Source organism: Pseudochaenichthys georgianus, chromosome 24 (genome assembly GCF_902827115.2).
Source record: "Pseudochaenichthys georgianus chromosome 24, fPseGeo1.2, whole genome shotgun sequence".
Taxonomy (NCBI): domain Eukaryota; kingdom Metazoa; phylum Chordata; class Actinopteri; order Perciformes; family Channichthyidae; genus Pseudochaenichthys; species Pseudochaenichthys georgianus.
The window spans coordinates 8623268-8636569 of record NC_047526.1 but is presented as its reverse complement, the minus strand read 5'-3'; the positions used below and the strand labels follow the sequence as shown (position 1 = coordinate 8636569).

The window sequence follows — 13302 nt, the reverse complement described above, 5'->3', positions numbered from 1 at the left end:
CGGGGAAACGTTGTTACACTACATTACATTGCATTTAGCTGACACTTTTATCCAAAGCGACTTACAATAAGTGCATTCGACCAAGAAGATACAAACTTGAAGAAAACAGAATCATAAAGTACATCAGGTTTCATAGAGCAAACACATTTCAAGTGCTACTCAACTGGCTTTAGATAAGCCGGTCCTTTATTAGTATATAAGTGCTCTGTTAGTCATTCTATCGCTCGAGGTGGAGTCGAAAGAGATGAGTTTTCAGTCTGCGCCGGAAGGTGTGTAAGCTTTCTGCTGTCCTGATGTCAATGGGGAGCTCATTCCACCATCTTGGAGCCAGGATAGCAAACCCACGTGTTTCTGCTGATGGGAACTTGGGTCCCCCTCGCAGCGAGGGTGCAGCGAGCCGTTTGGCTGATGCAGAGCGGAGTGCACGTGCTGGGGTGTACGATTAACCATGTCCTGGATGTAGGAAGGGCCAGATCCATTCGCAGCATGGTACGCAAGTACCAGTGTCTTGAAGTGGATTCTAGCAGTTACTTGAAGCCAGTGAAGGGAGCGGAGGAGCGGCGTGGTGTGGGAACATTTAGGAAGGTTGAAGACCAGACGAGCCGCTGCATTCTGGATGAGCTGCAGAGGTCGGATGGCACATGCAGGTAGACCAGCCAGGAGGGAGTTGCAGTAGTTTAGGCGTGAGGTGACGAGAGCCTGGACCAGAACCTGCGTGGCTTTCTGGGTCAGCTGGGGACGCATCCTCCTGATGTTGTAAAGCGTGTATCTGCAGCAGCGGGTTTTAGCAGTGATGTTTGCAGTGAAGGACAGGTTGTTATCTAGGATCACGCCCAGATTCCTTGCAGTCTGAGTCGGGGAAACAACAGAGGTGCCGATGTTGATAGTCAGGTCAAGAGAGGGACAATCTTTTCCCGAAGGAAAGCAGCTCAGTCTTGTCAAGGTTGAGCTTGAGATGATGAGCGGACATCCACTGAGAGATGTCAGCTAGACAAGCAGAGATGCGAGCGACGACCTGGGTCTCTGAGCGGGAAAGGACAGAATTAATTGGGTGTCGTCAGCGTAGCAGTGGTATGAAAAAACTAATGACTGATCCGAGCGGGATTGTGTACAAGGAGAAGAGGAGGGGACACAAGAACATGTTTCATCATTGTTAACACATGATGAAACATGCACTCACGAAACAGTATTCTGAAAGTGACTTAGGATAAGCATATCAGGAGCTAAATGTGCCTTCACACATTCGTAATGCATACCAAGACGGATACATTACAAGCACAGGAAACAAGCCTCTACAAAATTGCATGCATGTTAATTAAAAGTCCCATGTCATGGCCATTCCTCCCTATGAGCCCACTGTGCTCTGATTGGTCAGATCGCCCACTCTGTTCTGATGAGATCACCACCGTTACAGCTGGACATCAGTGTTTATGTGTTACAATGGCGTTTCTTAGCAACCAGAAAATGACACCAGCAATGACAAACAGATGAGAATGCTGCGTGGGGTCTGGGTGCCGTGTTGGCGGGACGTTGCGGGGCTCGCGGCTCCGCCCTTTGAGGCTCGAGGAGCGACAGTGTGAGGGTGGATTACTGGTGTCCGTTTCCTGGTTGCTGCATGGGGGTCTGAGTGTGTGTCGAACGTCACCATACTCAGGAAGAAAAAAATGGAAAAAGAAAAATCTCCAACGAGGCCTTCGAGCAGCACAGACAAGTATTTTCTGTGTTAGAGTTTTACTCTCTACAGGGTGTACTTTGAGGGTGTGTGACTCTGCAGACCGTTCACATGCAGAAAAAGCTACATCACACAAGGGGACGGGTAATAACCAGAAAAGCATGTCATGGGACCTTAACACAAATACACTTTATACTTTTCCACACAAACAGCGTTTCTTTATCGCTCTGCAGGCACCTCGCAGTGAACGTCCATTATACACGTCTTATTGTTATTTCTTGAGCCGTAACTCAGCGACAACTTACACCTGTGACCTGTCTTAGCATCACTTATTTCCCAATAAATGTCATCGCCTTGTAAAAAAATGCACTTCACAGCTAAAGCAGGAAGCTGCGGTCTGACAGGTCAACCCACACATACCAGGTTCATTTTACTCAAAAGCATCTCTGCATGAGTCCTGCAGAGGAGCATTGTGGGTAAAAAGGGGAATAAGCATTGACAAAAGTGACATGGAGAGCAAGTGGGAGGAAAAAGGAATGTAAGAAAGAAAAAGGGGAGCTAAGGTTTTACTACTTAAACAAAGAAATCACTTGGCGGCGCCTATTGTTGGGGGGGTCTTTCATTCGCTTCAAGGGAAGGCTTTGACAGCGTCCTGAATGAGTGGATGGAAAGGGGAGGGGCTCACTGTTTGAACTGTGGCCCAAAGGTCAAGCACCCCTCCAATGTCCTGTAAAGGTATACCCCTGTACACACAGCGCAAAGCACACAGGCTGTCACACACGACAACATACACACTCGAGTGCACTCACTCACGCTTGAGTGATCGCGAGCCGACAGAACAGCAGACGTACTCAATCCTCCAGTCCTTCTGCTCTGTCTTCAATTTAAGTTTTACTCCACACACACCATATACCCTTTGGACTGGATCCAGCATCAAGGGACACGGTGACTGTGTAAACCTCTCTCTGATTGTTTAGCCTCGCGGTCACAAAGATATACAGAGAATGTCCATGCCTTTTGCTTTAGCATTATTGCTCAGATACGTCAGCGCTCCGAGGGCTGCAGGGTTTTTTTCTGTGGTTCACTTCACCTTTTATGGAGGCATGTGCATTCGAGACATACGTCTTCTCAAAGCCTTCTTATTGGACATGCCCAAAATAACACAGAATATGCATGCAGGTAAAGCTTTATTAGCAGCTCTGCAGTACACAAACAGTCCGTTCAGTGCCTTGTTATTACATAATAGTCTTTAAGCTGAGAGGAGGCTTATAAACAGTTCTTGTGTGGTTGGTGAATATTGGGATGGATCCAAATATGGATTTCTTTAGGTTCATCTCAACAAGACAAAGAAAGCTCACTCCAATGAAATACATGCTGGAAACTATGGTCATTAAACTCCAATGGCTGTGACTGGAAAGGATCCCCTTTCCCACATTCACATTACCATTTATAATGAGATTTATTTTCTGCCCTAATTAGCAGAAACGTGTACAGATGGAGTGAATTTGGATCCTTTCCGAGCTTCAGTCAAGAAGAGGACAATCCGGTTACGGCCTAATTGCATGGAGACATTCTGTCGCATTTTAGAGAGCTCTCCCCATTGTAGTGACCAAGCCTTTTAACCGGATCAGTGTTCAGCATTGAACATGTATAATGCTTTTCCCACAATTGCATCTTAAGAGTATTCTAAGAACTGCTGCTCCACTGGGGTAGAATAGCTTGCTCAAGGGCAATTATTAAAGGAAGCTTAATAATGACTGACAATTATTCTCTCTGTGCGCCCAGATTGCCTTACCATATGGCATTCTCATGGGATAGTCGATCACCATTAAGTACAATAATTACTGAGGCTTAATGTATTCCAGGAGTTCTTTTCTTATGACCTCCTGCATCTCACCAAATTCCTTTCAACAACTGAAGAGACATGAAACTCCGTGCTATTAGTCGAACTGTATGTAGAGAAATCAATAACAGAAGTCACCAGAAGTGAAGAAAAGTGAGAGACGTACGATGATGGCTTCATAAGGACCCTGGTCTACTGCGGTAACTGCCCAATCCAAAACTGTTATCCCTTTCTCTTTTTTGATTGATATTGCTTGTGTTTCTCAAATGTTGAAGCCAAAGGGCAGCAGAAGAAGAAAGAAACTCTTGTTATTTAACTTTGGAAGCCAGTACTGGAAAAGCAAAGACCTCCGTGAGAGCCACAGTACTTTCACGTAACCTTTGGATGGTCCCACTGCCAAAGTTACAAAATTGTTCTTTAAAACAAGTGGAACTACATTGATGATGAATGGAAAATGTGATGTATTTTATCCCTTTGATCCTTTAAATAACACTTTGATATCTTTTTAGCTTCTACGCCTTTATGAAAGGTAAGATGTTGTTCGCCTAAAATGTTTTCTTCGAAGTTCGATTGTACTGACTATAGATCCACCCTGTCGTTGTTACTTCTGGTTCTAAAAGAACATGAAGGTGATGGCCAAAAACAACATGGCGTAAGCAAAAATGTCAAACCCAAGGCTACAAACCGGTAGTCCAAAGGGTTACGAAAAGGTAGCTATACGTCCACTTCTTTGAAAAAGTTAATGTTTAGCATTTATCGTTCATGGAACTAAGCCATAGCTCGAATTGTGGCTCATTGGTTCTCCTGTTTTTCTTGTTACACTCCACAAAGCAGAATGCCATAAAAACAGCCTACCTAAAACAACCAGTGTTGGGACTAACGCGTTACTGTAACGCCGTTATTTCTGGCAGTAACTAGTACTCTAACGCATTACTTTTTAAATTCAGTAACTCAGTTACCGTTACTACATGGTGCGTTACTCCGTTACTGCGTTTTTTTATATAGTCAACAGCCAGGCAAACAGAGATGAGAACTGTACTTAAGTACAGTACTTGAGTACATGTACTTAAATACTTCCTGTGTCACATGCGGAGACGGGCTGTGGGCGTGTTTGTGTTGTTTACTAACAAGACTGTCATGGCAGCGGCGGAGCTCAAGTCTAGTTTCTCCACCTGGAGATATTCTCACTATTTCACTTTTGTCGAGCACAAAGAAAAGAATGTTTCTGTTAAATGTAAATTGTGTCCTGGCGGGTCAAAGAGCCTATCTACTGCCCAAACCAGTCATTCAAATCTCTTAAAACATCTGCAGAAACAACATGCTGGGACGAAGCTAGTAGCTAAGACCGGCACAGACCCAGACGACGCCACTCCACCTCCACCTACGAAAGCAACAGCGGCTGGATTTTAACCAAGGGACTGCTAGCCAGGGGAAAGTCGATAAAGCCATTGCACGGTATGTTGTAGAACACATGCAGGCTATTGCTACAGTGGAGTCACCCGCTTTCAGGGAGCTAGTTAGCATGATAGCATGTCCGGGCGGCACACAGCATATGGGACGGAAAACTTTTTCCAACTACCTGGAGAAAGAATATACAAAAATGTAAAGCCAGCTCATATCGATGCTATCCAGATTGCATATAATGCCTGTCAAGTTGATCAACAGATTGTGTTATTCTCCAATGCAATAACAGTACTGAAATGAAGGCTATAAGGGCATTAATATAATGGGAGCCCTTTTTTAAGTAACTAAAACGTTACTTTTCACAGTAACGCATTACTTTTTGGTGTAAGTAATCAGTAAAGTAACTGAGTTACTTTTGAAATGAAGTAACTAGTAATGGTAACTAGTTACTAGTTTTCAGTAACTAGCACAACACTGAAAACAACAGAACTCCAGTGAGTGAATAAGAGCAAATGGACCCTGCATGGAGCACCCCAATGCCAATGTAAAGAAAATCATGGGGGGAAATGGATAGAAGACGAAAGATGATGAAGAAGAATACTCTCCACTAGTAAACTACTGTATTGGCCGCCACTGGTAATGGCCTAATGTGCTTTGAAGGAATCCGGTCCTTCCTAATTTTTTCTATCCTGGTTCCAAAATAGTGGAAAGTGCTCTCCATTGTTATGAGGACAGCAGGATCTTCCTTTGAAAGGAACTGTAAAACCCACCTCTTTCGCTTGTACGTTGGGCATTAAACCCAACACACACTTCAAAAGGAAAAACGCTTCAATAATTTATCCCATTTGAAACTAATGCACCTTCACTTAGAATGGCTTGGCTCTTTCGAAGCAAATATACCTGCATTTGTTCTGTTGTTCCGAGTTTGTATCTTTATGGTTTATGCACTTATTGTAATATGCTTTGGATAAAAGTGTCAGCTAAATGTTATGTATTGTCCTGTAAACTGTACCCAGGCCTAAACATATTAGCAGTCCCCAGCATCCAGCCCTCGAACACATCACTCCTCTGTCAGTGTCTGCAGCTGGTGTGCACTGCTGACAGTTTGGCAGAAGATGTGTCGCACAGCTCAGGGTCCTCCTGAGCTCCTCATCAGACCCCTGCTGGATGTATTCAGTTCATTCAACCGCCTTTATCACATATGGAATACTTCACACATCTGTCAAAACAGATCAATGGGGTTCAAACAGATGTCAGAGGGGCAAACCGCATCGCCACGGGCCAGTGCATTCCTCCCCCCGATGCGTCACTTTGTGTGTGTGGTTTGTATGAGTGTGTGTACGTCACAGGCCCGCCATGCTGACTCCTTCATAGGCTACTGGTTTCAGCTAGGGGAAAGGCATGTAAGGACCCAAACCAAGTCTTCTCTTCGACTGTCACTCTGTCTTTTCTCCTGTCGTGATGCTCCTCCCTGCCTTTTCTCACCCTTTCATCCTCTCCTGTCACGACTGCTCGGGTTCTCCCTCCTCTCCCGTTTCTTTGACTCTTTTCTCTTATCAGGCCTGTTGTTTATCTTTACATGTTCTTATCCACAGAAGTATTTTAGGGTCAGGCATTAGGGACAAAAACAAGAGGAGGAAGATTTATATTTCACATTTTGTGAGTAAATTAAAAGTACAAGAAAAAAGTCGGTCTTAAAGAATATGCTGTGTTTGATTTATTTTCATTTATTAAACGTTATTCCCAATTCTCAAAATGATATTATAACTTTTGTATTAACATTGAACAACTTTTCAACCAGTATTATGTATTGCCATATACCTGGCACTCATAGTCTTCCCTACTTATCTGACCTTCTCTCAATCACCTATCATTCTCTTGACTTTTTATCACTTATTTTTCCGTTTACTCCATCAATTATTTCTCTATATATTTTTCTGAATCTTTTGCTGTGTGTTGTGCCTTGTGCCCTATCTTAACTCTATTATTTTCAAAATTTCCGATATATCGTTAAAATGGTATATATACATTTTATTCTCAACATTTCAACTTTATTCTCAACATTTTGAATTCATTCTTAGCACTTTCAACTTCATTTTCAAAATCCAAAACAACCAAAAAATACTCATCCTGTCATTTGTCTCTCTTACGTCTGGCAGTAATACTTTTCTGTTCCTATCTCACCTACTCTCAATGAGGTAAGTTATCTTTTTCTCTAATTTTTATCTTGGCATTATCACTTATTTCCACTTCCTAAATCAATTAGGGCTTAGTCCTTCTGTTATTGTGCCCCACTTTCCATAATCCACAGTAGCTAACAGTTTAGCTTCATCATACACATAAGAAGCCATCCAGCCATGTCTCACCACTCAGTCAGCCACTGAAGCAGCAGTACACTTTGCTATGATGTAGAGAACATCTTGATACAGTAGAAGCTCATTTTGCAGCAGCTCAACTCCCAGAAGCCTGGCTTGCCTTGCATACACACACACACACACACACACACACACACACACACACACACACACACACACACACACACACACACACACACACACACACACACGCTAAGCACAAACACATGGAGGCATGCAGGCAGACACATACCACATGTGAGAGGTGGACTCTGTCATTCACTCGCTCAGCCTTTTATTCATTTACACACACCTACATTTTCAGCCATTTAATTTGGCAAAACTACCGTATTCATTCAATTATAAAAACAAAAACAAGTCTCACACACACACACACACACACACACACACACACACACACACACAGTCCACAGAGGTGAAGGGGTCGTGCACATGGGGCCCTCAGGCAGAAGCTCAATTACATGCTAATAACACACTATGGGGCAGCAACAGCTCAATAAAAACATACGTGCGTTGGCCCACTGACAGTATCAACAGCTTTACGTGCATGGGACCCCAACAGTCATCAGTGATTTACAAGCGACAATCAATCAACTGTCTCTAAAAACGTAATGATAATGTTACTGTCCCATAAAGAACTACAAAATGGCCATTTTGGGAGTCCTTCATCTGAATTTAGAATTCCAAGATGTACACTTTCTGGATTAATTCAGTCAACAGTTCAGTTTCCCCTCAATGTGTCACTCCCTGTAGAGCCCATTCACCCTCACTTGACTGCAACATGCTGTTTGCCAACATGATGAATTCCCCTCCAGCAAGAAGCTGGGGGCGCTTCGAGATACTCTGGGCCCCCCTGAAAACTTTTCACTTGGGTCCCTGAAACAGTAAACATCTATAATCCCTATAAACCATGTCCAGCTCTGGGGCCCCCCTTGCATCATCACACAACCCCAACCCACCCATCCCATTCAAGGAGGGCCCCCTAGAAGAGGCCTAATCACCGATAAGATTTTTCCTCTGAAAATAAAAATGTACAGCGTGTGCACTTCTGCAAGGGACCATATTTTCACACTATGGTCTCAGAAAATGATATTCCCAAAGGATATTTTCCTGAATATTGAGATGATTTTGTCACATTTTGTCCTATAATGAGTGTTTGGTTAGTGTTGGGTTTTTCTTTTTAAGTATTTGAAAAGTATTATTATTATTTTCTTAAAGATTTTTAAGAGTTTTTTGGCACTAATAGTCTTCCGTATTTATCTAACCTTCTTTTAATCAGATATTATATATATTATATTTTTCTCTCATTGTCTTGGCTCTTTATTACTGAATTCCGCTACCTGATTCAATTAATCTCAAACAAAAAAATTGAAATGTAATTTGTTATATATAATTTAAGTGAGATTATTTCAAATATATTTTGGTTTAAATCTGAATCAAACAGGGTGTCATCTTAATATTATCTATATCATCAATTATTTGTTGATTATTTTTGTGGATTACTCAATAATTGTTTCTCTCTCAGATAAAAACCGAAATATTCCATTTAACATAACTGTAAAACATTTAGTAAAAACGCAAAATTCTCACATTTGTCAATCTACAATCATTTTCAGCCATTAAATATTTCACTTTTTGTTAGCAAGGTGCCACTTGAAGCCCCTAAGGACCCCTATAAGTCAACGTGTTTCACTAGTGGAACCTACCACAGTTAAGGGTAACCTCACCGAGATCATAATCTTAAACAAACACGTTTCCAATGAAGGTTTTGAACTGCGGGGGGTTTTCCAGTGCAAACACAACTAACCACACACATGCACACACACGTGTGTTTCCCTTTATGTTGATCCTACCTGTGTCTGCTGGCCGCTCTCTGTCCCGTCTGAACGCTGGACTCCGAATATCCAAGACTGCTAAACCGGGCCAATGTGAAGGCAAGCAGGTAAAACAGAACGGTCTCCATCCTCATGTCATAAACGCAAAGAAATGTCAATTTATTCCTAAATGTATCCTGGAAAAGTCTCACTGTAAGTGCGTAGTATCTTCAGTGACGCGCCGTGCGTAAATGGAGATGGAGAGCCATGACTTTAAAACTCCCGCATATAGTCCAGGCAAGTGCATTTCACATGGTACACTGTCTGCGCTGAAGAGAGGAGTCTGACTGCTCTGCAGAGAGGGGAGCAACAACAGGAACGTTTTTTGTCAGAGCTCCAAGAGCAGTCATGCCCGCTCTCTCTCCATCCCCCGCCCCCCCCAGCCTCTCTCCCCTCGTATGCGTATTTGAATCTTTCTCCCTCCCTCTATTTCAGTTCCATTCAGCAGCTTCACTGCTGAAGGTCATTTGCCAAAGACATTTTGCAACAGGTCCAAAGGAAACAAGGAGACTTAAGAGGACTTAACAGTACCCTATTTTCTGAAAAAGGTGGAGCTCTTGATGAAAAGTGTCCATCATGGGAACACTCTGCTTATTGTCCCATGCCTACTAAAACAAGTTGTTCCAGTTGTTATGGAATTGTAGAAACATTTATGTTACATTTTCTGAGCAATTTAGGGTATTCTGGCACTTTTAAACTGTGCCATTCAGCATTTTTATAATACTAAAACACCACTGCAAATATCTTTACTCAACTTATTTTATCATTTTTATTTCACATTCTAACTTGTGTTTATATAAATATTGTTTTCTATCTTGTTTTATTTTATCTTTAATAAGACATTTAATTATGTTTATTTTATCTTTTTATTGCACATTCTTTCTTTAACCTCTTATGTTTATATAAATGTATGTATTTAATATAATTTAATTTATCTTTGTATTGCACATTCTTATTTCAACTTCTAATGTTTACATAAATATTATTTTTGGAATTTTTGAATGTACCTTTTATTGTATTCCCTTTTATAATGAAGGAAATGTCCCGGGAAAATCCAAATAATTAGATTTTAAACATCGAAAACGTCAAATGTAATATTCCTTATTACCTTATTTGGAGGCTTCAAACACATCAACCTTGCGTAACTGGGATGAGATAGTAGAAGAAGAAAGGAGCCGTAAAGTCAGTGAAGTGGCTCAGTTATGTCCGTTCCAGATCAATATCTATCTAATGTCAGCAAACATTAGCACACAAAAGATACCGGTCATCAGGGCCGTCCCTCCCTACAGGCCGAACATGCAGACTGCGGAGGCCTCACCTTGCGGAGGGGGCCTCAACTGAGCCGAAAATGCACCGCACCTATGCGCTTATGCGGCAATTAGTGTTCCGTCGACGCTCGCGAAACAGAAGGTAACATCATATAACTTTGCGTGGGGCCTCATGTTGGCCAGGGACGGCCCTGCCGGTCATACACAGTAAAGCTGTCGCAGTATCACCCTTGAGTTTATTGAATGAAAATCATGCTTGCTAAAAAAAAAAGAGCAAAAAAACCAAACATGCTTCACCTGTAACACAAGGTAATCATTCAAAACACATGTACAGAAGAAAAAATGACGTGAAATTATTTTGTATGGTCAAGAATGAACTCTCAACCAGTATTTCTTTTTTTAATGTAAAAAACGTTTTTATTTATTTGTACTACAGAGTTTGGCATATAGTTTTATAATTCGGCAAAGAGAAAACTGAAACCTCTCAAAGAACATGGGTTGAGTGGCAGTTTAATAACATTCAGCAAATAGTGTGTGTGTGTGTGTGTGTGTGTGTGTGTGTGTGTGTGTGTGTGTGTGTGTGTGTGTGTGTGTGTGTGTGTGTGTGTGTGTGTGTGTGTGTGTGTGTGTGTGTGTGTGTGTGTGTGTGTGTGTGTGTGTGTGTGTGTGTGTGTGTGTGTGTGTGTGTGTGTGTGTGTGTGTGTGTACACTGATGGCTGTAGTGCCCCTTGCCTCCTTCGTCATAACCAATCTTTACGCAATCAGCCTGTCTGCCCCGTTTCCCTTTTGATCCGTATTGCAGATTCCAATCAGACAAGTGGAAGCCTTCTAACAGCCCAACTGGTGGCGGGACAGACGCACACACAGCACATAGTAGCAGCTCCTTATCCTCTGGATAAGAAGGCTGCTCTCGAGGTGTGATTGATGGCCCTGGCCAAGAGAGTTTGACTCCAGGCCATGATTTACATTTGCACTTCTTTCCCCCCCTTCCACCTCTTTCCTGCCATTATATGTGTCCAAATATAGCATGCCAAGAAGTTAAAAATAGACTTGTGCAATTTCAGCAATTCGAAGTTAAATTGCCTTTTTTATGGTTATTCATGTTTTTAAAGACTTTATGTTTCCCTTCAGCCAAGATTGTTTTCTTTTCCAAGAGCTCCTTTGTTGTCCTGGTTTATTTATTCATTTTTACTCAATGAAACCTGGACATCTCCTTCCAGAGGAATGCCCAGCTCAGCAGCCCTCCCTTCAGCCGCTAATGAGATCAGCTCTCCCAGCTGGTCTCACTGACTCCCCGACTCCCCACTGAGTGGAGCCAGGCACACTGAGGGAGATCGGACCAGTGGAAGAAGTATTCAGGTGCTTCACTTGAGAAAAGTACTTTATTACGAGTAAAAGTCCTGCATTCAAAATCTTACTTAAGTAAAAGTACAAACCTATTCTCAGAGTAATCTTTAAACAGTGTGCGTATAATTATACTTATATGTGACATTTCTAGATTGTTGCATCACGTAGCATTTTGCTGTTGTAGAAAAGCACAGTTCGGATTGACTTTTTGTAAAATATTTAAATAATCTGAGTGACATAAGAGTTAGTCCCCTAGTTTAGTTTTTAGAGATGCATATTGTTAAAAGAAGCCAAAGCTGATTTTTAAATATGACATCATTCCCTTTTTAAATGTAGGAGAGTAGAAGTTTAAAGTAGAATACCATGAAAATAGTCATTGTACCTCAAAATCGTACTTTGGCAGAGTACTTGATTAAGTCTACTTAGTTATCTCCCACTGCTGGATGAGACCTTTTAACAGAAACAGTCACAACCTGTTCAATGTAGGCATTATGGATCTGATTCCAGCAGTAAACAGTAAACTGCTAAAGTAAACCAACCCCACATCACTCAAATATGTTAAATGAAGACACACTCAAGTCAAATTGTGTCCCATGTGTCATTTGTTCCATGACCGCTTTGTTTGTCTTTGTTTTTATGCCCTTACGCTGGTGACGCACCATCAATCTAAATCTAGTTGACAGTTGAAAGAGTCTTAGTATCTGGCAGACACATAAAGTTAGCCATGGCCGGCTAAAACTCCCGTAAAGTGCATTCCAAACACACAGACCTCCAACCTTTTTTTGGCTCCATGCTTAACAATAGCCGCGTTCACACCGGAGTACTTTTCCCACGATAGTTCACCAGAACTACCATATATTTGCGTTCACATCAAAAAGCCCCAGGAACTAAATGAGTTCATGAGAACCTTTTCACCCCCTTTTCCGTCCCTGCTAGAGAGCAGGGGCTTTCGTGGGAGAAAAAGGTTCCTATGTCTGATTGGCTGGGTGGAAGCTGCTGGGAGTCCCAGCAGCTTCTACTGAAGCCAGTGCCCAACTCCGGGGACTTCCGGCTGGGGACTTCGGGTGGCAGTATACGTGTGAAGTGGTTTGCGGCCTGCCAGTAAACCCAAAGAAGAAGAAGTGACGTCAGCGGCTTCATTTGCCTAATCCTCCGTCAGGGACTTATTCCGGTGTGAACACGATCTGTACTTAGTTCATGAGAACTGAAGAGTTCTCATGAACTAAAGTGGGAAAAGTACTGCGGTGTGAACGCGCCTATTGCGATAAAGCCTGCCAAACAAAAGATGGAGAATTAGGCAAATTGGGACGTACTGACTTACTATCATTTCCCCCAAAGGCCTACGGCTCATTTAATCTCGCTGCAATTTAGATACTGTACCTTTTCTCTGTATTTGGTATGAGATGCAGACCAGGCAGTAGTACAAGCTGATGATACAGGAGAGGCCTCTTAAGCCATGTGGTGCGTGACACAAACCAGATAGAAGAACTGTAATGGCGGTGACTGAGTGTAAAGAAGG

The 13302-nt window shown here is 42.3% G+C and overlaps 1 protein-coding gene across 1 annotated transcript in view; it reads right to left on the bottom strand.

Annotated features, from left to right (window-relative positions):
• emilin1a (elastin microfibril interfacer 1a) overlaps positions 1-9494 on the bottom strand; it is a 40769-nt gene extending 31275 nt beyond the window's left edge. Inside the window, exon 1 of the mRNA XM_034075498.2 lies at positions 9148-9494. Coding sequence (XP_033931389.1) covers positions 9148-9263 — 116 coding nt within the window. The 5' untranslated portion in view covers positions 9264-9494. The remainder of the gene's footprint in view (positions 1-9147) is intronic.
• Positions 9495-13302: the final 3808 nt, after the last annotated feature.